The 23,194-nt window shown below is 40.2% G+C and overlaps 1 protein-coding gene across 2 annotated transcripts in view; it reads left to right on the forward strand.

The window, feature by feature from the left end:
• The window catches only part of LOC124861835 (sodium/potassium-transporting ATPase subunit alpha-1), a 34,875-nt gene extending 11,888 nt beyond the window's left edge, over positions 1-22,987 (forward strand). Inside the window, exons 1-21 of one of the 2 annotated variants that reach the window (XM_047355783.1) lie at positions 5,391-5,531; positions 5,977-6,036; positions 8,298-8,399; positions 8,482-8,583; positions 8,658-8,771; positions 8,860-8,994; positions 9,916-10,033; positions 10,121-10,389; positions 10,467-10,775; positions 11,949-12,083; positions 12,309-12,680; positions 12,779-12,915; positions 13,089-13,239; positions 16,672-16,840; positions 16,922-17,076; positions 17,205-17,328; positions 20,711-20,856; positions 20,948-21,078; positions 21,177-21,278; positions 22,388-22,479; positions 22,624-22,987. In XM_047355783.1, the coding sequence (XP_047211739.1) occupies positions 5,406-5,531; positions 5,977-6,036; positions 8,298-8,399; positions 8,482-8,583; positions 8,658-8,771; positions 8,860-8,994; positions 9,916-10,033; positions 10,121-10,389; positions 10,467-10,775; positions 11,949-12,083; positions 12,309-12,680; positions 12,779-12,915; positions 13,089-13,239; positions 16,672-16,840; positions 16,922-17,076; positions 17,205-17,328; positions 20,711-20,856; positions 20,948-21,078; positions 21,177-21,278; positions 22,388-22,479; positions 22,624-22,652 (3,078 nt within the window). In that variant the 5' untranslated portion in view covers positions 5,391-5,405 and the 3' untranslated portion in view covers positions 22,653-22,987. Of the gene's footprint in view, positions 1-5,390; positions 5,532-5,976; positions 6,037-8,297; positions 8,400-8,481; positions 8,584-8,657; positions 8,772-8,859; positions 8,995-9,915; positions 10,390-10,466; positions 10,776-11,948; positions 12,084-12,308; positions 12,681-12,778; positions 12,916-13,088; positions 13,240-16,671; positions 16,841-16,921; positions 17,077-17,204; positions 17,329-20,710; positions 20,857-20,947; positions 21,079-21,176; positions 21,279-22,387; positions 22,480-22,623 lie in introns of those variants that run through there. The other variant, XM_047355782.1, reaches the window with a different exon arrangement.
• The last annotated feature ends 207 nt before the right edge of the window (positions 22,988-23,194 follow it).

Below are 23,194 nucleotides of genomic sequence, written 5' to 3' on the forward strand. Positions count from 1 at the left end.
CAGATTTGGGTTGTTCAGTTGAGAGCAGTGGCAGAAAAGATGCCTTGTGGTTCTGGTAGGATGTAATCAAATAATCATGGATAATTGAGACATTAAATCTAAATTTCAACAAGCTTTCTCTGATGGCTGAAATTTGATTGTCAAGAGTATGGAAACATGTTTACATTTCCAAACTTTAATCAAGAATTTAATTGTCTAGATGATATATCTGTCTTTCCCTTTTATCAGTTCATCATCTATCCATTGATTTGTCAACTTGTGCGTTGGCAGTCTGTCTGTCCGTCCATCAGTGTGTCCGACTACCCTCTGTCCATCTGTCCAAAGCTTGTCTGTCCATCCGTCTGTCCATCCACAGGTTTCTCTGTCCATCACTACATCCATCCTTCCTCTTCAGTCTCTGGTCTTTCCACAGTCCATATTTAAAGTAGGACCACAGTAGAATTATTGACTATTGAGTGTTGGTGAACCTTTGTGTTTATGCTTTAAATGGGCCAAAAAAGACAGAACTCTGGAAATCTGACCTGAAAAGTATACAGGTTAATAGGGTTCCTATTAACCTGTATAAAAACATAAATATTCACACTTTTTAAATCCTAACCTTTAACTGGCCATAAAGATTCATTAATAAAGCCTTTTAAAGGACAGATTGTCCTAAAATTGACCGTTTTCAAGAAATTGCAGTTTAAAACAAGTGAACAATGCAGGATAGGTAGAAATGCTTTAGATTTAAAGGGAAGAGTCTTGTTAAAGCTCCAAACTCACTTATCTCCTCAAGAAACAAGTCAGCTGTCAAGTTTTATCCACTCAACATGTGACTTATTTGCTCCAAGCCTGATGGCCCCAGGGGCCCTCAGGGGTCCGAAGCCAAAGGTCAAGCAACAGTGATTCAGAACTAGGCAGTGTTTTCCCAGCTTGGCCTACCAGGGGGGTTCAAGCAACAATAACATGCGCTTGGATCACACACTGCGCTCTGGGAAACTTTGTCAGCTGAAGCTGTAGAAAAACAATATTAGTTAGCATTTTTCCATGACTAGACCAAGTACAGGATGTCCAGATTTGGTCATTTTGTGTCCAAACTGTTTGTAAAGAACATGGCTGCAGAAGCCTGCTGTCGTACTGCATGAAGAGTCATTAGTAGTCTTTCAGCATTTCAGCGGCCTGTCCTGCCTCCCTGCTATCAGGCTCGCACCTCAGCTCCTTGTAAGGTGTTGAATTATTGATGAACCCTAACTCTTGATCAATGTTTGTGTCTGCTGTTGCCATCTCCTCTTACCTGCTTGGATTTAAGTATCGGCTTAACTTTCTCAGCCTGTTTGGAGAATTTTCACCTGTTAACACCAGAACTGTGGTGTTTTGTGACAACAGCCACAAAGACATGTTCATAGTGGGGAGTTTGGAGCCTATTCTAGAGCGTTTTGTCCTATTTCTTTAATATGAAAAACTGATGTGGTGATAATTTAACCTGCGGTCAATTATTACTGTATTGGTTAAATTAGTTGCCCTTTGGTCATTTTCTAAGCAAGGGGTCTATGTCTTTGCAGATTTGAAGAATTATTAGCTCTGACTTGAAAGGGAGAAGTTTAGAGTCTTGAAGTTTCCTAAAAATTGTTTTGGAAAAATAACAGATGTCTGTATGAAAGTTCATTGACATGAATCCGTAAGACTTCCGAACATTAATCTCAAAAAGCTGGAAGTGGATGATGCTAAGTGAAGAACGAGTTCTCATTGTACTGAGTACATACACATTACTGATAGTCAGCAGGTGTTGAAGTTATTTGCTCTAAGTCAGACTTGATTTATTTTTTTACCCATCAGTATTTGATTTTTCACTTACTGCAGAAGACTACAAACTCCAAAACTACTACTTCAGGACCCGTTTGGTTTCTGAACAAAGTTTAGATTAAAAGCGAGCCGTGGTTCCCAAACTTTGTCTAATATATAATATAATATATATATACATAATATAATATATATATAATATATTAGACATTTTTACAAACAAAATAAATTTACCAAAGCTCACCACTTCTTTAAAGAATCTGAATTATGGTACTCTATTCCTTATTTGAGAGGTCCAGAAGGTTTGAATTTTAAATTGGAGCTGATTTTAACTTGGTCTGGATGGTAAAACCCAAAGATAAGACTTAACTACATTTCAGTCATGTTCAAATTTTATACTTTGTTCTCAAATGTTCAGAAATTTCTCTTGGTGAAAAAGGTCTAGAAATTTGTGTCTTGAAAACTATGGAATTTTAGTTGTGAAAATTATGTAGTCATGACCTTTTTAAGGGTTATGCAGTCACTGTTTTTATATTTTAACAAGTAAATACATCCCAAAGGTCTCGGTAGACCTGCCAAATTAATTGAAACGTCTGTGCAACATTGATGTGTGCAACGTTGTAATAGCGAAAGGATAATTTGATGCAATATTTGAAAGGATACAATGTTTTCATGTCCATCTTTTGTGTACAGTCCAGTTAACTTAATTTTTGCACTGGTTTCCAAACCTTACAGCTTTTAACATACTATATAAGAATAATCTGAAGTATAAAAACGTTGCTGAGATGCCACCAGTACCTCTTGCTTAGCTGCCTGAGAGTCAGCTTGCCCCTTTGCCAAGTCCTACCTCGTTTTATACTCCCTTCCTATATCTATCTATCTAATGTTTGACTTCAGCACACCCATTCATTAAAGTCGTCCAAATGTAGCGAAGGTTTTTGAAGAAAGATTTACCCATATGTGGTTCTTGGTTACAGAGCACAGATGAAACCTTTTCTAGACCAACAAGATGGAAAAACAACCGACCGAAGGCAAGAGTCTTAGTGTTTCTACAATGGTTTACAGAACTCTTTTCTACAAAATCAGACTTCTTTATTACTGTTAGATACTGTATATTTAGTTAATTCTTGACAGTAATTTTATTTTTGTGTTTATTTTTTCATTAGTGGGGGGGAAACAACACCCAAGTGTTATGGCTCACGAGTACTTTTTACTTGGTCCATGTGGCAAAGAATTTGGACCCCACTGGATTAGATACTAACAATATATAATAATGTAGACATTTTCATAAACTACTCCATTAGATTAGGATTATATTATAATAATTATAATTTTCATGATCCCAAGGAGGTGTAAAAAGAGACTGGTAGATTGGTACAAAATGGTAATTCATGGGATCAACTAGGGGACCAAAGTGACTCTGAGCCATAAGCCACTTAAACAAGATCATAACAACAGGAACAGCCTCAACAATAACTATGGCGTTTCTGTTCATTTGTAATGTAACTCATTGTTTTTCACTATCATTTTTGGATTACACTTTGTTTCTGGAGACTCTCCTTAGTTCTTTGTCCCACATTTGGATTGCAATATCTACTTTGAGCTTTCACACATTCAGTCTGCTACAATCACCTACTTGCAAAAAAAGGACTAAAGCCAATTTACATCATGTTCTGTTTTAAAGACTGTTTTCATCTTTTTAAGATGTAATAGTACAAGGTTTGTAAACATCTGAAGATTGTTCAGGTTCTTAAACAGGCAGAGGTATTGGCTGGCCATCTGCTGCTGTCTTAAAACCAACTGTAAGCTCATTATACTGGTCTTATTGCAGCCAGTGCAAGAGATCGGATAGGCTGAAGGTGTTAAGACAAACGGAGTTGGCTAATCGCTTCACGCTGGATTAAAAAAAGGTTTCTTGTTAAATAAGCGAGGGGTCAATTTCAAGCGGCTGACAAAAACGTTGAGCTGAATTTGTTGTGTAGTTCTGGTGTTCAGAGTTCACTAGATAATGTGTAACGCCCCACCCTGCCACCCTCCCCTTGTCAGCTGCTGTGAATGCTGATAACAAGAAAGGACGTCTGCAGAGGAGACAGCGGGGAGATGGGGACAGACGAGAGGCCGACTGCCGCTTTGTGCCAAAGCTGATTGCGTGATGGTGGATGTCAAGTGTGCAGTTAGTCACACAAACTAATCTGAAGTGTGTTTTTAGTACTTCAGCATTACTGTTTATTTGAAATCTCTACTGCCTACCGTGAAATTGAAGAATTTGTCTCCCAGCTGGAGTTAAAATCGGCAAAATGTCCAAGTGTGATTATCAGCGAATGACTGGTTTATTGTTCCATAAGACTTGGAGCTGCTGAAAAGCTGTTGGTGAATGCGTGTTTAATCTGGAGATGGGAACATTTGTTATACAACAAACAAAAAAACTAAGTTACAGAAAGTGTAATCAGTTTAACTTTAATCTGTAAAATGCAAGGAAAGCCCTATTAACCCTTACTATTTGGCTGAAATTTCTTAGCCTTTTCAAGGCTCATTTTTACACTACTATTCAAACGTTTGGCTTTATTTTTATTCCTGCCTCTGGGAACTCCTTCAAAAAAAACATTTCAGTTCACCACTTCACGAAGCTCTTTTAAAAAATGCTTTGTGGTTTTGATGTCTTCACTATGTACCTACAATGTAGAAAGTAACACAAATAAGGAAAAGCCAGGTGTGTCCAAACATTTGGTAGTTTTGGCTTGCAAAATGAACCAGGTAACATTGGACTTGTGGAGCTTTGTAGATTGAAAACTTTTTTTAAGGTGTTTTTATCAACACATGAGTGCTTTGCAATAAAGAAAATGCTAAATTAGACTAAAAAAATGAATGCATACATTAAACACAAATCTTGGATAACTATTCCTCACAATTATTATAGATCAAAAAAGCTGTGGTGGCAATAGCCAATACAGAAGAACTTAGCTAGGAGTACTTTCTATAGGAAAGTAGCTTTGAAGTCTATTTTTGTTCTTGTTATGATCAAAGATTAGATCTACATATGTGCTTTAATTCATAGGTTAGAAACACTAACAAGGAGAGGAAAAGTAGTTTTTAAGAAATATGAAAGGAATAAAATGAGTTATGAAGAATGAACTGTTTTAGAAAGTTTTTAAGGGTTATATTAAATATGAGATTTTCAAAACGGCAAACTTTTTTCCAATATTTGCCAGCTGCTGCATATGTAATCCCAAAGCACCTCAACGGTGTGAGATTAGAGAATGTCGGGGGGGGGATTATTTCAGAGTAGCACAGGATGTTTGATGAAGGCTGGGGACCATTTTTATCAATCTCTAGAATCAAACATGTAGCAAATCCTGTGGAGCATAAACAGGGTTTTCCAAAGCTCCAACAGAGTCCCTGATGATACAGAATATCAAACTAGAAAACCTAGAGATAGTTTGAGCAAGATTCAGCATCATGTCAGAGAAGCACATCTCTGATGCTGCAGGTTATATGGATGGATGGAGTTGCGGTGCCAAGACCACCCACATCTGCCATGATGTGCGACCTTGATGAAACCATTTCTGCCAGTAATGGTGCACATTTTCAAGTCGCCCTATGAAACGATCTCATTTATCTTTTCTCCTATGTGTTCCCAGGAAGGACGAGAGCAGTATGAGCTGGCTGCCACCTCGGAGCAGGGTGGTAAGAAGAAGGGAAAAGGGAAGAAGAAAGAAAAGGATATGGACGAACTGAAGAAGGAGGTGGACATGGTGAGTATAAATGCATCAATTTTGTTTTTTTACACTCCTCACAAACTTCAGGCTGCCTTCCTCTTATTGTTCAGTCTCTTTCATGTGACATCCTCTGTATTGTTGTAGGTTTAAAGTTCCTATGCCTCTAGAAATCTCAAGACCTCTTTGATGCACTGTTAAACATTTACTTTAAAACGTTTAAGCTTTAAGCTGTCATTTTTTCACTTTAGATTTAATCCCATCTTTTTAGTTCACTGCATGTTCCACCTTTTCCTTTGTCTCTTTTTATTGTGTGCTTCTTAAATCTATAAATGTTATTATAGTTTCTGTCTTATGAAAGGTGGTTATTGGGGAAACAAAAGGTCAGTACACAATGGGCTGTAAATGTCACTGGCATTGGCCATATTGGACACACACACACACACACACGACATGAACACTTGTCTCCGTGCTCTCGTTGCAGGATGATCACAGGCTGAACCTGGACGAGCTCCAGCGCAAATATGGAACAGACCTCAGCAATGTGAGTTGAGACAAATTAAATGTTTTGGAACATCAGAGCTCAAATGTCCCGCACATGGACGGGTAAAAATGACACCAGGCTGTAATGGTGTTGGCTTGTGGCATTGTGTGGTTTAAGAGCATTTCACAGTGAGATTAGAGAAATATTTAGAATCAGCAGCTTGCTGGCTGCTGTTTGCTGCAAAGGATTCTCTTTTCTTTTTTTAGTTTGGCAGCTGACATTTGGTTGAATGTCTTTTAAGAGATCAAAGCATGTTTTGAGTTTTGAAATGGCAAAATGTTCCTTTTAAACTTCTAAATGTGCAACAAAAATGGAAAAAAGCCTAAACATTCCTTTAAAAAAAAAAAAAAAAAAAAACTGACTGAAATGACAAACGTTTAAAACAAATTTTAAACTGTCAAATCTGTCTGATGTTTGCATTGACTGACATTTTTATTTTTTGCTTATGGTGACAGTGCCCTTCATTAAATGTAAAGATTATAAGCTTAACTCAGAATGCTCTGAGTTCGATAAAGATAATGAATTACAAAATTTTTAGCCTGATTGCTGCCAGCACAAACATTTTAGGGAAAAAAAAAATCAACCTTGTCCTTAACAGTGAGTTCATATAATTTCATTGTAGGCCTGATTTCTGTATCACGGTGGAACTTTAAAAGTAGGGTTAAAATAATTAATATTTTAAAATAATTGATACCACAAAATGAATTATTCATAGATGCACAGTTTGTGTCAAAATTGTTATAAAGTGACCCATTCCCATTTGTCCAAATTGTGGCTCTTCTTCCGGCAGCAGCGCTGCAATAACAGAGACACTCAGCCCCTCCCCTCCCTGTACCTGACCAAAACAAAGAGCTGCTGCTGGAAGATTAAGCTTTGCTAACATGGTGTATACAGCTAGAAAAAAATAACAGATGGTAATTATTCGATAAGGCAAACACAAGTGTTGCTCAGAGGTACTTTGACTTTCGGGCAGACATACCGAAAAACCCAAAATGCCAAACGATGGCACATGCTAGCTGCGGTAACTCTACAACACTGATGTTTGAGAGCAAGGTAAAAAAGGGCGGTGAAGCTCCTGTCTGCACCTACCTCGCAACATAAGCTAATGATATCTGTTAAACTGTTAGCTTCATGGACACAAACAGCCCAGTTCTACCAGTCTGATCTCCCCGGTCAAGATGTGCTTCCTAGGTCCACAGTTCTGCACCATGCAACGCTCTTTTGTTCTGCGATATTAATTAATGCAGGAAAATGTTAATCAGCTGACAGCTCTGTTGACCTGTAAACACTGAAGCAATAAAACAAACCAGTGGAAAACCCCTACGTATTGGTTTTGCCCTAATTAAAAAAGTAAAAATTGTGTCACATTGTAAATTTGACAAAAAAGCAGTTTGGTATGTGGGTCACCCCCATAAAACATTTGCGAAATCCTGTCTCCCAATGCCAAACAGCTTTTGATGGAAGCAGTGGGATGACGCCTCCCTAAAAAAACAAGGTTTGTCATTATTGGTGGGCAATCTCAACCCTGAGCGATATCAAGATAAGATTCTTTAGCTAGTGGCAATCCCATTTCTCCAATCTAAGGGACCGAAACATATGCTACATGTCAACGCTTACTCGCACAGTCAAGGTTGATCAAAGACTATTTCCAGAATTTAGGGCTCGCAACCAATGCTGGTTGGAAAAAATGAGATGGCGTCCCACAGCAATGTGTGACCAAGCTGGTGACCAGTATGAGGAGGAGGAACTAGGCTGTTGTGGCTATATACAGCTCTCCTACATACTACTGAGGTCTATGTAAGCCTAATTGGTAAATTGCCAATATGTCTTGTTTGCTTAAACTTCATCCATTAGCCAATCGAATAAAAACCAAACAAGAGTCAAGAGTAACCTGTTTCAGAGGATTTCATTACTTGAAATCAGTCTTGAAAGGAAACTAAATCTGCCTCTAATTAGGGTCACTCCAGGCTCTGCATGTGTGTGCGAGCATGTGTTAATAAGCTGAAGAAGCCCCCCTGCCCTACATTTGGTGCCATCCCGTTTTTCTCTCCCCTCAGGATTCTTTCCCTTGCTACAGCCCTGTTTCTCCTGTTGATGCTGGGCAGCTAGGCGACAGCTGCACCTGCTGTCCCCTCTGGACTCAAATATGTTTCATTGAGTTGTAAACAATGATGATGAAACATGCTAATAACCTTAAACCGAAGGTAACTGAACAGCATGAGGATTTACTACCACGTGTGACTGAATCTACTTCTTTCCAGGGTTTGAGTGGTGCGAAAGCTGCTGAGATTCTGGCCCGTGATGGGCCAAATGCCCTCACACCTCCTCCCACCACCCCTGAGTGGGTCAAATTCTGCAAACAGGTAAAACTGGATACTATTGGTGGTCAAAGACTTTACAGTTAAGTTCAATTTAGATCTAATCACCTCCGCTGATTTCTTGTAGATGTTTGGTGGTTTCTCCATGCTGCTGTGGACTGGAGCTGTCCTCTGTTTCCTGGCTTATGGTATCCAGGCTGCAATGGAAGACGAGCCTGCTAATGACAATGTATGAAAGAAATCCTTATAAATCCCAAGGAGAACCATCCCGGGGAGTTAAATTAGCTGTTTCTCTGTTTGAAGTTGTATTTAGGTGTTGTGCTGTCTGCTGTCGTCATCATCACTGGTTGCTTCTCCTACTATCAAGAGGCCAAGAGCTCCAAGATCATGGACTCCTTCAAGAACCTGGTCCCACAGGTGCTCCTCGATTAGCTTAGCATTCATCCGTTTGTGCATGTTGGAAATATGGTGTCAGAACCGGCCGCTAAAACATCTGGTCTTGCAGCAAGCCCTGGTGGTTCGTGACGGTGAGAAGAAGAGCCTTAATGCTGAGGATGTGGTTGTCGGGGATCTGGTTGAGGTGAAAGGTGGAGACCGGATTCCTGCTGATCTCAGGATCATTTCTGCTCACGGCTGCAAGGTTGGTGCTTTCACTCAAACTCTTCCTGTAGTTTTCTAAACCCAAAGGAGAGAAAAGTCAGATTTGGTGTAGATTTTAAAGAATGTAGACGTTTATTTATATATATATGTATATAATTTGTTTGTTTTTTTTGCTACATATTTATGAACCAACCGCTTTGTGACTTTGAAGTTGGGCTTGAAAACCTAATCTGGCTTTCATTTTTGCTCTTTGAAGCTTCCTCCTGTGACCAGCTGGAGGCTTTTTCTGTGGAAGGGCCTGTGACCCACATTGGGTCCTGAACTATAAAGCAGCATTTCAGAGAGCTTTATCACAGGTTTAGCTTTATTACTGGTTTCTGCATACAGAGTTTCTACACTTCTGTCATGTCTTAATTCCATAATCTTCCAGGTTGAGTTTCCATGAACTATCAATGCTTTTTAACAGCCTTTTTTAATGTAAAATACAATAGTGTTCTATGAATTTAAAAAAGATAGTTATACAGAGGTGAGGTTTTAAATATGGAACCTGGAACAACCACATGATGTAAAGAAACAAAATGGTTGCACAGAAGGAAGGACTGATGCAAGGAAAGGCATACAGAAGGATGCATGTATGCAGGGAAGGATGGATGGAGGGACAGATGGAAGGATGCAAGGAATGGAAAAAGAACGGCAAATGAAGAGATGGATAAATACAGTTCTGCGATGATGATTTTTAAATGGCATATTTAAATTGGAAATGAAATTGGAAGTAAAATCACTTAATCATTTTTTTGTCCATATATTGAAAATACTTGAGTAAAATTCCATATTTTTCCAAACTGCATAGAAACTCTGTGAAGTTAGTCAATTATGATCATTCAAGCAGAAAGTTGGCTTTGTTTCTGAGAGCAGAATACTGCCAAATTGTTAATTTTAAACCTGCGTTCCCGTTGCTCAGGTGGACAACTCCTCCCTGACTGGTGAATCAGAACCTCAGACTCGTACCCCTGACTTCTCCAACGAGAACCCACTGGAGACCCGGAACATTGCTTTCTTTTCCACCAACTGTGTTGAAGGTATGAGGGCAGGAATCTTCCAAGGACTTCAGAAACTCGTTGTTAAATTTCTTGCTTTGATTAAAATCAAACACTTAATCCCTGCAGGAACTGCTCGTGGTATCGTGATCAGCACTGGAGACCGTACAGTCATGGGCCGAATCGCCACGCTGGCTTCTGGACTGGAGGTTGGGCGCACTCCCATCTCCATTGAGATCGAGCACTTCATCCACATCATCACTGGTGTTGCCGTCTTCCTGGGTGTTTCTTTCTTTGTGCTGTCCCTCATCCTCGGATACACCTGGCTGGAGGCTGTCATCTTCCTCATCGGTATCATCGTAGCCAACGTGCCAGAAGGTCTCCTGGCTACTGTCACCGTAAGTCCTGGTGTCCTCTTGTTCTTCGTCATATTTCAGAAGAAGGGTTTTGTTGAAGATTAGGTTTTTGTCTTCAGGTGTGTCTGACTCTGACTGCCAAGCGTATGGCCAAGAAGAACTGCCTGGTGAAGAATCTGGAAGCTGTTGAGACTCTGGGCTCCACCTCCACCATCTGCTCGGACAAAACTGGCACCCTGACCCAGAACAGGATGACCGTGGCCCACATGTGGTTCGACAACCAGATCCACGAAGCTGACACCACGGAGAACCAGAGCGGCACCTCGTTCGACAGGAGTTCGGCCACCTGGGCGGCTCTGGCCAGGGTCGCCGGACTCTGCAACCGAGCCGTCTTCCTGGCTGAGCAGAGCAACATTCCTATTTTGAAGGTATATTTCTGCTCACCTCTTTTCCGTTTAAACTGCATTTGTTTGTTTCTTTGATGGGAAAAAATAAGGAGTTGGCTTTTCTAGAACTCAAACTCCAGAAACCAAGAACTCTATTAATACCAATAATGGTTAATATTGACTGTGTAGACTATGATTACAGTGTTTTAAATCAAATGGGCTACTTTTTCGTGTAAGAAATTAATATTATACCTTTTTAGACTTCCTGGTTGAATGAAATATTGTGTCAGTCTGCTTTTAAACACTGATGTGAAAGAAAAATGTTTCTAAGACTTTATTCTATTATTTCAAAGCTATAAAATCTAATTTCCTAGAAACTAATTGAGCCTTTTTACATTCATTTATCTTTAGATGAAGTCTTAACTCACTGATTGTTTTTGGTTTTTCACTTACTGCGAGGAACAGCCTGACAAAAACACTTTTAAACGGCAAAGAACGCTGACAATTACGCAGTACTTTGAGTTGGTCACAAATAAAATTGTAGTAAAACGCACTGAAGTATAACAAGTAATGTCCTAGAAATTCCCAGAAAAAGGCTTTTCAATCTGTTGGCTGGAAAACAAAATTGTATTTAAAAATCATTTTCATAGGTTTACTTGTGAAATATAAAAAAATAAAACGGAAAATAAAGTATTTTCCTGGCGAAACGTTTAAACTTGTGTGGTTAAAAACAAGTTTTCTTCCTTCTCTGGGTTGTACACACACACACACACACACACACACACACACAGACACACACAGACACACACACACACACATTAAGACTAATCTGAACCCCTCCCATCAAAACACTTATACACACAAATATACATCCGTCTAGGCTCTGAGACTCTCTTCAGTCACTGTTTTTGTAACTTGTTTTTATATCCTATTACACCCGTGTGTGTAAGTGTCTATCTGGCATCATAATTACCCCTCTTATTGTTCACAGCTCATTACTTCTTTCTTTAAGTCTCTGTTATATAATGTGGGCAGGGTAAACATGGTATTTTTATCAAGGCCTGTAATTATGTGACTGCAGCAAGAAACGTACAAAATTGGCTCTTTTATTATTCAACCTGCTATGCATTGTAGATGAATTAAATAAGAACGTGTGGAGAAAGAGACGTTTATGACAATAATCGGATCATTTTTTCCATCCTTTGTGTTTAAAAGCGAGATGTGGCTGGTGATGCTTCGGAGTCTGCTTTGTTGAAATGCATCGAGCTTTGCTGTGGATCGGTGGCGGAAATGAGAAAGAAGACCCCCAAAATTTCTGAGATCCCATTTAACTCCACCAACAAGTACCAGGTATATTATCAGTCATTTCTTCATCAGGAAACTCAACGTTAAGAATCTGTCTGAGTACCTTTTAACAGTCTTTTTACCAGTTCCACATCCCAAGTTGTCAAGGAGAGGCATTAATGCCGACTTTTCCTTTCCTTCGTCACATTTTTATCCCACAGCTGAAAATTAAGCATACAAAACATGAGATACTCAATCGGGCCTCTGTTTCCCACCCTCTTTTATTATTAGCTCTCCATTCACAAGAACCCTGGACCTGACGCAGAATCAAAGCACCTGCTAGTGATGAAAGGAGCCCCAGAGAGAATTTTGGACCGCTGCGCCACCATCCTGATCCAGGGCAAAGAGCAGCCTCTGGACGATGAAATGAAAGATGCTTTTCAGAACGCCTACCTGGAACTAGGAGGTCTAGGGGAGAGGGTGCTCGGTTTCTGTCATTTCAGCCTGCCTGATGAGCAGTTCCCAGATGACTTTGCTTTTAACACTGAGGAAGTGAACTTCCCCATCGAGAACCTGTGCTTTGTTGGCCTCATATCTATGATCGATCCTCCTCGTGCTGCCGTGCCTGACGCTGTGGGTAAATGTAGGAGTGCAGGAATCAAGGTCTGCTATATTTTACTAATGTTTTTAAAACAAGAAGTGGATTAATTTTAACTTTCTCTACATACATAAATAAATAATTAAAAACTGCCATTCCATAGGTTATAATGGTAACAGGTGATCATCCAATCACAGCCAAGGCTATCGCTAAAGGAGTGGGTATTATCTCTGAAGGCAACGAGACCGTTGAGGACATTGCTGCACGTTTAAATATTCCGATCAATGAAGTTAATCCAAGGTACTGTTATCACAAAATAATTGGCATGTAGTGACATAAACGGCATAAAAACTCTATATATCTGTATGTGGAAAACCTCAGGGTTGTGTTCTTGGTCTTAGTTTGTTTTAAATATGGCTTCAGTGTTCCTGAAATCAGACCATAATGCTTTAATACGTACATTGTCACTCCAGGGATGCCAAGGCTTGCGTTGTACATGGTGGCGACCTGAAGGATCTGTCCCCAGAGCAGCTTGATGACATCTTAAAGTACCACACAGAAATAGTTTTTGCCAGGACCTCCCCGCAGCAGAAACTCATCATTGTCGAGGGCTGTCAGAGACAGGTAGGCAGGAACAACAAGTGTGGGTGCTGGTCATTTTGTCCCTTCACCATTTTGTATTTTTGCAGTTTAGGTTGGTGCATAACGAATAATTTCAGGTACGAAAAACAGCAGTGTCTGTTTTGTACTTGCCGTGATACCCAATGATTTCAATAAGTGGACCCATAATGGGGATCAGAGAAAAAATGAGCTCAAATCGGGTGTAATATGAATCATTAAGTAAAATGTGAGATTTGAGGGTTTTTGTTTTATTATTATTTGTTGTCTCCGAAATTTGGCAAAATACTTGAAATGCCAAGGAAAATATTATATGCAATGTTTTCTGAATAGGGGGTACCAAATGGCAGTAGTTGGGGATGAAGTGGCAGCCTATGGGTATGGAAAGAGGGCATTAACTGGTGAAGGATCAACTGGTGGTCCAAAACCTTGAATCAAATGGCTGATTAGTGTCAGGTTCTACAGATCCCTCCTAATGACCTGATGATTCAGTTCAGATGTATTTTAAGCAGAGAAACGTTTAAAAAGATGCTGGACATCGGCCCACGTGGACTGGTGTTCAATTCCCGTAGTCTTACTTAGAATGGTTGACCGAGCAATAAAGCCACACAGTTAATAGGGGTGTACAGATTGGTTGGCTGGCCATTGATCGGCCCTGATCTCCATAATTTTGGGTGATTGGCCGATACTTAGATGTGAAACCGATATTATCTAGTTGTCTAACCTATTGTGCAAGTTTTGTTTCTTTTTAAGATGTGAAAAATGAAAGACGTATTGTTCAATTTTTTTCAGTAAAATACAATTAGAACATTTAAGGTTTATTGTGACCTAACACCTGACTGTTGGGAATAAAAATAAAAAAGACAAAATTTGAATTAGCAGGTCAGGCTTTTTAAAGATCAATGATCGGCCAGAACACTGCAATCGGTGCAGGTTAACTCTAAAGGGATTGCAATTCTTCATTAAAATTCTTCCCTTTTTTATGCTCTATAACTCAAATGTCTCCTTATTCGTCAACCAGATGCATAAAAGAAGCTACTACTTTTAAAGGCTGCAAACCTAAACCACCAGGCTTTCATTATGCCAGTGCTGAATGATTTTAGGTAGGTGAAAGAAGAAAATCTTGGACAATAAACGAGACGTTTAAGAATGCTTCTGTTTTGGTTTGTTGGACCTCATGCTGTTCACAACAATGTGGAAGATGACTAGACCGGTTGGGGCATTGTCTTCTGTAAAATGGGCTCTGGTCTGTCATGGTGCAGAACTAGAATCTATGATCCATTCTAGTCAAGATGATGGATGGAGACTTGACATGCACTATACAGGTCCTTCTCAAAATATTAGCATATTGTGATGAAGTTCATTATTTTCCATAATGTAATGATGAAAATTTAACATTCATATATTTTAGATTCATTGCACACTAACTGAAATATTTCAGGTCTTTTATTGTCTTAATACGGATGATTTTGGCATACAGCTCATGAAAACCCAAAATTCCTATCTCACAAAATTAGCATATCATTGAAAGGGTCTCTAAACGAGCTATGAACCTAATCATCTGAATCAACGAGTTAACTCTAAACACCTGCAAAAGATTCCTGGGGCCTTTAAAACTCCCAGCCTGGTTCATCACTCAAAACCCCAATCATGGGTAAGACTGCCGACCTGACTGCTGTCCAGAAGGCCACTATTGACACCCTCAAGCAAGAGGGTAAGACACAGAAAGAAATTTCTGAACGAATAGGCTGTTCCCAGAGTGCTGTATCAAGGCACCTCAGTGGGAAATCTGTGGGAAGGAAAAAGTGTGGCAGAAAACGCTGCACAACGAGAAGAGGTGACCGGACCCTGAGGAAGATTGTGGAGAAGGGCTGATTCCAGACCTTGGGGGACCTGCGGAAGCAGTGGACTGAGTCTGGAGTAGAAACATCCAGAGCCACCGTGCACAGGCGTGTGCAGGAAATGGGCTACAGATGCCGCATTCCCCAGACCTGGGCTACAGAGAAGCAGCACTAGACTGTTGCTCAGTGGTCCAAAGTACTTTTTTCGGATGAAAGCAAATTCTGCATGTCATTCGGAAATCAAGGTACCAGAGTCTGGAGGAAGACTGGGGAGCAGGAAATGCCAAAATGCCAGAAGTCCAGTGTCAAGTACCCACAGTCAGTGATGGTCTGGGGTGCTGTGTCAGCTGCTGGTGTTGGTCCACTGTGTTTTATCAAGGGCAGGGTCAATGCAGCTAGCTATCAGGAGATTTTGGAGCACTTCATGCTTCCATCTGCTGAAAAGCTTTATGGAGATGAAGATTTCATTTTTCAGCACGACCTGGCACCTGCTCACAGTGCCAAAACCACTGGTAAATGGTTTACTGACCATGGTATCACTGTGCTCAATTGGCCTGCCAACTCTCCTGACCTGAACCCCATAGAGAATCTGTGGGATATTGTGAAGAGAACGTTGAGAGACTCAAGACCCAACACTCTGGATGAGCTAAAGGCCGCTATCGAAGCATCCTGGGCCTCCATAAGACCTCAGCAGTGCCACAGGCTGATTGCCTCCATGCCACGCCGCATTGAAGCAGTCATTTCTGCAAAAGGATTCCCGACCAAGTATTGAGTGGATAACTGTACATGATTATTTGAAGGTTGACGTTTTTTGTATTAAAAACACTTTTTTTTTTATTGGTCGGATGAAATATGCTAATTTTGTGAGATAGGAATTTTGGGTTTTCATGAGCTGTATGCCAAAATCATCCGTATTAAGACAATAAAAGACCTGAAATATTTCAGTTAGTGTGCAATGAATCTAAAATATATGAATGTTAAATTTTCATCATAACATTATGGAAAATAATGAACTTTATCACAATATGTTAATATTTTGAGAAGGACCTGTATATGTTCTTCAAGAGATGGATGATTAAACCGATTTAATAAGTGGCAGGAGATGTCACCTGTAAATTGAGTTTATAACTGACAGACAAGACTGACTTTGATTTATAGGCTTTAATTTAACTGTCAATTCAGGCAATCTGAGCTATAAACACGTCACCATTGCTCAACTCGTATTGGTACTGTAGCTTTTTATATGAATGCAATTCCTGCGGTTTATTGTTGTATGCTTGGAACATGCAAGAAGCTTAATTTTTTGTGGAGGTGCAATTACTGTCAGGGGCACATAACTTTTAAATTTGTACTTTACTGGAGTGGCATCTTTTTTGTTTTCAATTCTTTTTTCTCCTCATGTCCATCTAAAAATTGTTATGTTACAGAACAGCTTAGATTGGAAAAATTCCCTCAGTGCAGTAGAGTGACTTTGTTTTTGAAAAAATGGTTGGTATTTTACCTTTTTCTTTTACTCCAGCTGTAGCTTACCAGCACTAATCCTTAAATATTCCATTGATCACAGTAAAACTACTCTACGCTCCTCTTGGCTCTGCAGGGAGCCATTGTGGCCGTGACGGGTGACGGTGTAAACGACTCTCCAGCTTTGAAGAAAGCTGACATCGGTGTTGCCATGGGTATCGCTGGGTCCGACGTCTCCAAGCAGGCGGCTGACATGATCCTGCTAGACGACAACTTTGCCTCCATTGTTACCGGAGTTGAAGAAGGTAAAAAAAAAAGAAAGTTCTTTAAGCGCACCTAATAAAGACTTGCAGAAGGATTAATTGAGCATTTCATATTCTCATCAGGTCGTCTGATTTTTGACAACCTGAAGAAATCCATCGCCTACACTCTGACCAGTAACATTCCTGAGATCACCCCGTTCCTCTTCTTCATCATCGCCAACATCCCTCTGCCTCTAGGAACCGTCACCATCCTCTGTATCGATCTGGGAACTGACATGGTAAAGACGGACACGTCTCACCCTTTATACTTCAGAATCCTGCTCTGACCCCCCCCCCCCCCCCCCCACCACCACCACCACCACTGTGTTTGGTTCTGACTGGTGTTGTGTCCTTTCCTGTCCACCAGGTTCCTGCCATCTCCCTGGCTTACGAAGCAGCCGAGAGCGACATCATGAAGAGACAGCCCCGAAACCCAAAAACAGACAAACTGGTGAACGAGAGACTCATCAGCATCGCATACGGGCAAATCGGTAAATAAACACTTCCTGGTAACTTGGACGCCAGAAGTTTAGAGGCTGAGGTCCTCCTCTGGAGTTATCTGGGAAGCTGATTATCTGGGTGACCTGAGATAACAAGGAGAGAGGCACGCAGCATAAATAGACCATCACTGATGGAGAACTGTAGTGTCTGCTCGTTCTTTGTAATACCACCATGAATAACTTTGACCCTATTACCACTGAATGAGGTATGTTGACATTTTCAGCTCTAGTAAAACAAATTTTTGTTGCCCTTTTTCAATTCAAAGTTTCTACATATAATTTTCTGTTAAAAGGTCTTTATTTTGGCTCAAATGTCATTTCTAGTTCTTATTGCAACCTTTTAATAATTCTAACCAAGGAAGTGTAAGTGAAGCTTGAAGTTGAAGTTTAAAGTGTCTGAACATTTAGTGACTTCATGTTTCACCAGGGGTAGTAACACGCACTCTAAGCCACTCTTCAAAATGGGAGAAAAAAACAAGAGAATGTGCCATTCAAGTAAGGCCTCTACGGACAATCGAGTATTCAGGCGAGAGTATGTACCGGAAATCCCAACAGCATGAGCACAAGCCGGTCTGGCAGTAATCGCAAAGCTGCAGTTGCTGCTCGAACAAGACTGCTGTTTCATTTTTTTTTTTTTACTTTTGTGCTCCTATTGCGTACTGTTTACCTTGAGATTAGAAGATTTTACTTTGTATTTTCCCCAAAGTGGATCTGTTTTACTTTGCCACCGTGTCTCATTTCCTGCGTGACTCATGACTTTCCCGTCAAGTTGCTGCATAGCTCCGTCCAAAAAAGACCGCGGGTCTATATTGGTTGCCTCCAGATTGGTTTGGTTGCAAGGGATCACAAGGGGTTTGTGCGGGCCCTTTTACTTCAATGTATTCTAATTGCTACGCACATTTTTCGACCTGAGTTTCTGTTGGTTCAGATGCCAAATCGAATCCAGTGTGTCAAAAAGCAGATTGAGGTTTATGGTGAGGGAGGTGAACAAAATCTCCTAAACAAAAATATAATGCAATCTACATGTAAACCAAGCCCCTGAACAACTCAAATTAGGAGAAATGATTGCCTATTGACTAACATTAGTTGTTTGGAAAGGTGTGGCCAGTCATAAAAATAGCTTTCAACTGAATCTTCCATATAAGGCTTTTTACACATCTTTACAACTGGCACAATCTAGGGCTAAAACAATTAATGGAATTAATCGGGATTAATTGATTATCACGATTAAGGAGAAGGGAGTTAAGTGGAGGAGTTAAAGTATCTTGGAGCTTTGTTCACAAGTGAGAGGAGAATGGAGCAGGAGATTGACAGACAGATCAGTGCGGCCGCCACAGTGATGAGGACGCTGTGCCGAAAAATTAAGCTCTTGATTTACCGATCGATCTACATTCCTACCCTTGCATATGAGCATGAACTTTGGGTCATGACCGAAAGAATGTGATCCTGGATACAAGCGGCTGAAATGAGCTTCTTCCGCAGGGTGGCCGGGTACTCCCTTAGAGATGGGTTGAGGAGCACAGAGTTGAGCCGCTGCTCCTCCACATCAAGAGGAGTCAGTTGAGATGGCTCTGACATCTGTATCTGATGCCTCCTGGATGCCCCGGGGGAAGGCCCAGGGGTTGGTACAGGACACAATCCAGGATACGCTGGACGGACTATGTCCCTCGGCTGGCCTGGGAATACCTTGGGCTCCCCCCAGGGGAGGTGTCTGGGAAGAGGGAAAGTCTCTACTAAATGTGCTGCCCTCGCAACCTGGTCCCGGATAAAGTGAAGGACGACGAGTACAAGTAATCAGTTATTTAATAATCGTCAACTAATGTAGTAATCGAATTGTTAACTGGAATATACTGACTGTGAAACATGTCTTTTGCTGAAAGAACACCCACTCAGAGCAGTAATTGATCCAAAAGTGTACAAAAAAAATGTTTTGCATTTCAGATAAAAAACCTTTGGCTGTAAACATGCTCTATGCAGAACTTGTCAAGTGGCATAGTTTTGCACAATTGCAACATGAAACAAAATGCATTTTTGCTTTTTTTTATTTAAAGACTTTATTAAAATGCCATGTTCTGAGCATTGAATTGAATTTTTATTTTTCCGCCATTTATAATGCATTTAAAGTGCGCAATAAATTTTTTTTATATATATATATATATATATATATATATATATTTAAAGGAACTATCCCTAATTCTGCGCACATTCGAACCATGAATGAGTTTAGTTTTAGGGGTAAGCCCCGCCACCAACCATTTTTACCCATGTAAAACCCTCCTTCTCTCCTTCCTGGTCTCCTCCCAGTCGACATGCGGTGACAGGCAGTGGAGGTATCGCTACCTTCCCTCGTGCTTCGAACAGCCATGCTGTTCTGTTTACATAGCCTGTCGGGCACGCGCTAGAGGAGCTGCTGCTTAGCAAAGGCTCCGCCCCTCGTTGTGTCATTGGACGAGAACCGTCGTCCTGTGTTAATACCAGTTCACTGCTTATTCCTACTAAAAAAAAGGCTGGACTCATTCGATTGCGCAATCAATTAGTCAATAATTATTGTCAAAGTACATCTTTTAATTCATAATATATTGTGTAAAAATCATTTTTCTTAACCTAGACAAAAAAAAAATTCAGGTATAGCTTCTTTAAGTTCAAAACACGTTTATTGAAGTATGATAATTTATGACGAGTATCTCTACTTGAAATAATAAATTAATCAAAAAATAAGTGGTGGATTAATCACTTACTAAAATAATCAATGGCTACAGCCCTAGGACTAACACATTTCTCTGCATGTGTATTCAGCTTACAATTTAGTTCTTAATGTTTTTAATTAAATATTCTGACTCACTCATACTCTGTATTGCAAAATCATTTAATTCTGGTGTTCCAAGATGTCCGTGGCCACAGCTGTATAAAAACCAACACCTAGCGTACGGACTGCTTTTTTAAACATTCCTGTTTCCATATGAATGTGCTCAGAGAGATGTCCATGACGATATGGACAAACAGGTTCAGGGTGGAAAAACTTGACTGACCTCAATCTACCAGATTATCTTCGAGAAGAGTTAAAGCGGAGCTTTCCTGTCCAACATTAGTGTTCGACCTCACAAATGCTCAGCTGGAAGAATAGTCCAAAATTTCCATAAATGCACACCTAAACCTTGTTGATGGTCTTTCTGGAAGAATCTGTTGTGTTGTAGCCGCAGAGGGTGGGCCACCATCTATATTCTTCACAAATGTTTGCCTGTATAAAGTACTTTTATCCCATATGAGAACAAAGCCAGCTTGTGAGCTAAATGACAGCTTGATCAATCTCTCTGTAAACATTCCTGCTGTATTGGACTGATCCACCTTATCATATCGACTGTTGCTCCTGTAGGAATGATCCAGGCACTGGCGGGCTTCTTCACTTACTTTGTGATCTTAGCTGAAAACGGCTTCCTGCCTTCCACTCTGGTCGGAATACGGGTAAACTGGGATAATAAGTACAACAATGACCTGGAGGACAGCTATGGACAGCAGTGGGTCAGTCACTTTGTCTTTTTAAACTTGACAAGTCACGAACGTTTCAGCTGTGCCATTATATTAGAGTCACATGAAATCTGCTGATCTACAGACTTACGAGCAGAGAAAGATTGTGGAGTTCACCTGCCACACTGCATTCTTTGTCAGCATTGTCATCGTACAGTGGGCTGATCTGATTATCTGCAAGACCAGGAGGAATTCTGTCTTCCAGCAGGGCATGAAGTGAGTAAATGAGTTTAATTTTCAGGAATCGAAGTCCGCATAAACTGCAACCAGGACGATATTTAGAACCTTCTGATTTCATGTTTGTTGCATTTCAGAAATAAGATCCTGATCTTTGGACTGTTTGAGGAGACTGCCCTTGCTGCCTTCCTCTCCTACTGCCCAGGCATGGACGTTGCTCTTAGAATGTATCCTCTCAAGTGAGTACATCCATTTTCAAGTATCCAGGGGTCATCCCAGGGTTCCTATGCATTCTGGAAAATTCTAGAATGTGATTTCAGTATATTTCAGGTCTGAAAAAATTAGGGAAGAAGGACATGGAAGAATATTTTCGCAGATATTAATACCCATCCCATTCTCTAAATGTCCTTCCTTCCTTTTTCTTCATTGTATTGTTTCTAACTCATAACTTTCCTTCCTTCCTTTTTTGTATTTTACGTCCCTTCCCATTCTTTTCTCCACAGACATCTATCCATTCTTCCTTCCTTGTTTTTTACCTTCCTTCTTTCCTTTCTTCCTTGTCCCCTACCTATTTCCTGTCCTTGTGCTTCCTTTCTGTATTTCCTTCTTCACGCATTTCCTTCCTTGAATCATACTGCCATTCCTCTTTTCTTTCTCTTTTTTCCTTTAGTCCTACCTTCATTCCTAGTGTTCTTCCATCTTTTCTTGTTTTATCTCCCAGCCTTCCTTTTGTTCCTCCTTTCCTGTTGTCTTTCCTTTCTTCCTGTCTCTGTTTTTGCAGATTCCACATCTAAACCCTCCCCACTGTAGAAGTACTTGAAATAAATTCATTGATTCAATTCAATTCAGTTTTATTTATATAGAGCCAATTCACAACACATGTTGTCTCAAGGCACTTCACAACAGTCAGGTACATACGTTCCAATTAATCCTAACAATTGAACAGTGCAGTCAGAGTTAGCTTTTTATTCAAATTGGATAAAAAGTTTTTCTATCTAAGGAAACCCAGCAGATTGCATCCAGTCAGTGACTTGCAGCATTCCCTCCTCCTGGATGAGCATGTAGAGACAGTGGACAGTCACTGGCGTTGACTTTGCAGCAATCCCTCATACTGAGCATGCATGTAGCGACAGCGGAGAGGAAAAACTCCCTTTTAACAGGAAGAAACCTCCAGCAGAACCAGGCTCAGTGTGAGCGGCCACCTGCCACGACCGACTGGGGGTTTGAGAGATTGACAACTTTAGTATTTTATGTTTGTAATGAACATAAAAGGTCTAACAAGTTGAGGCTGACATACAGAGCTGAGGTTTCTCATGGATCTAATCTCTTTCTTGGGGGTGTTTTCCAGACCCAACTGGTGGTTCTGCGCCTTCCCGTACTCCCTGCTCATCTTTATCTATGATGAAATCCGTAAACTGATCCTCAGACGCAGCCCAGGAGGTGAGTCAGGAACCTTTGTCGTTATTTTTCTTTCCATCTATGATGAGCAGATTGTTTTGGGTGTTTTGTTTTAGCCTGGAGTTTTCATCTTTTATCAGGATCTCCGAATCTTTATCTAAATCTGAATTTTCTATTTTCTTCCAGGCTGGGTGGAACGGGAGACCTACTATTGAAGAACCCATCAGTCCAGTCAGCTCGCATCTTGTTCTCCACTACTTCTGTCTTTGCATGAATATTGTCTTGCTGCTCGGAATAAAAATTTTAACCTCGGTGACAAATAAATTGGAACGTGTTTTTATATTAGGGAATGCTTGATACTACTATTAGATACATAATGAGATGGAAAGTCCTGATGATTATGTTGATGATAAATGATAATGCTAATAATGACATGAACACTGAAGATTGACATGACTATGCGTGCCTTGTTTCTGAAACAGGACCAATTTTATACATGTTTTTAACAGTTATGAACGTTCAATAAAAATGCACTTGAGTCAGGTCCCAACAATGGCTCCTGTCATTTATTTATTCATTATCACTTTGTTTTATAGCTGAAGCAACGGAACTGAGGACTATCGCTGCAGGGATTTGGTTGCTTCCCAATAAATATAAATTCTTGAAATAAAATTACTAAAAAGTAACTTTTCATTAATATTCTAAGGCTTATTGAGTAGTTTTGTTTCACAAAGGGATGTATTTTAGGTGTTTTTAT

This window comes from Girardinichthys multiradiatus, chromosome 24, assembly GCF_021462225.1.
Source record: "Girardinichthys multiradiatus isolate DD_20200921_A chromosome 24, DD_fGirMul_XY1, whole genome shotgun sequence".
Taxonomy (NCBI): Eukaryota; Metazoa; Chordata; class Actinopteri; order Cyprinodontiformes; family Goodeidae; genus Girardinichthys; species Girardinichthys multiradiatus.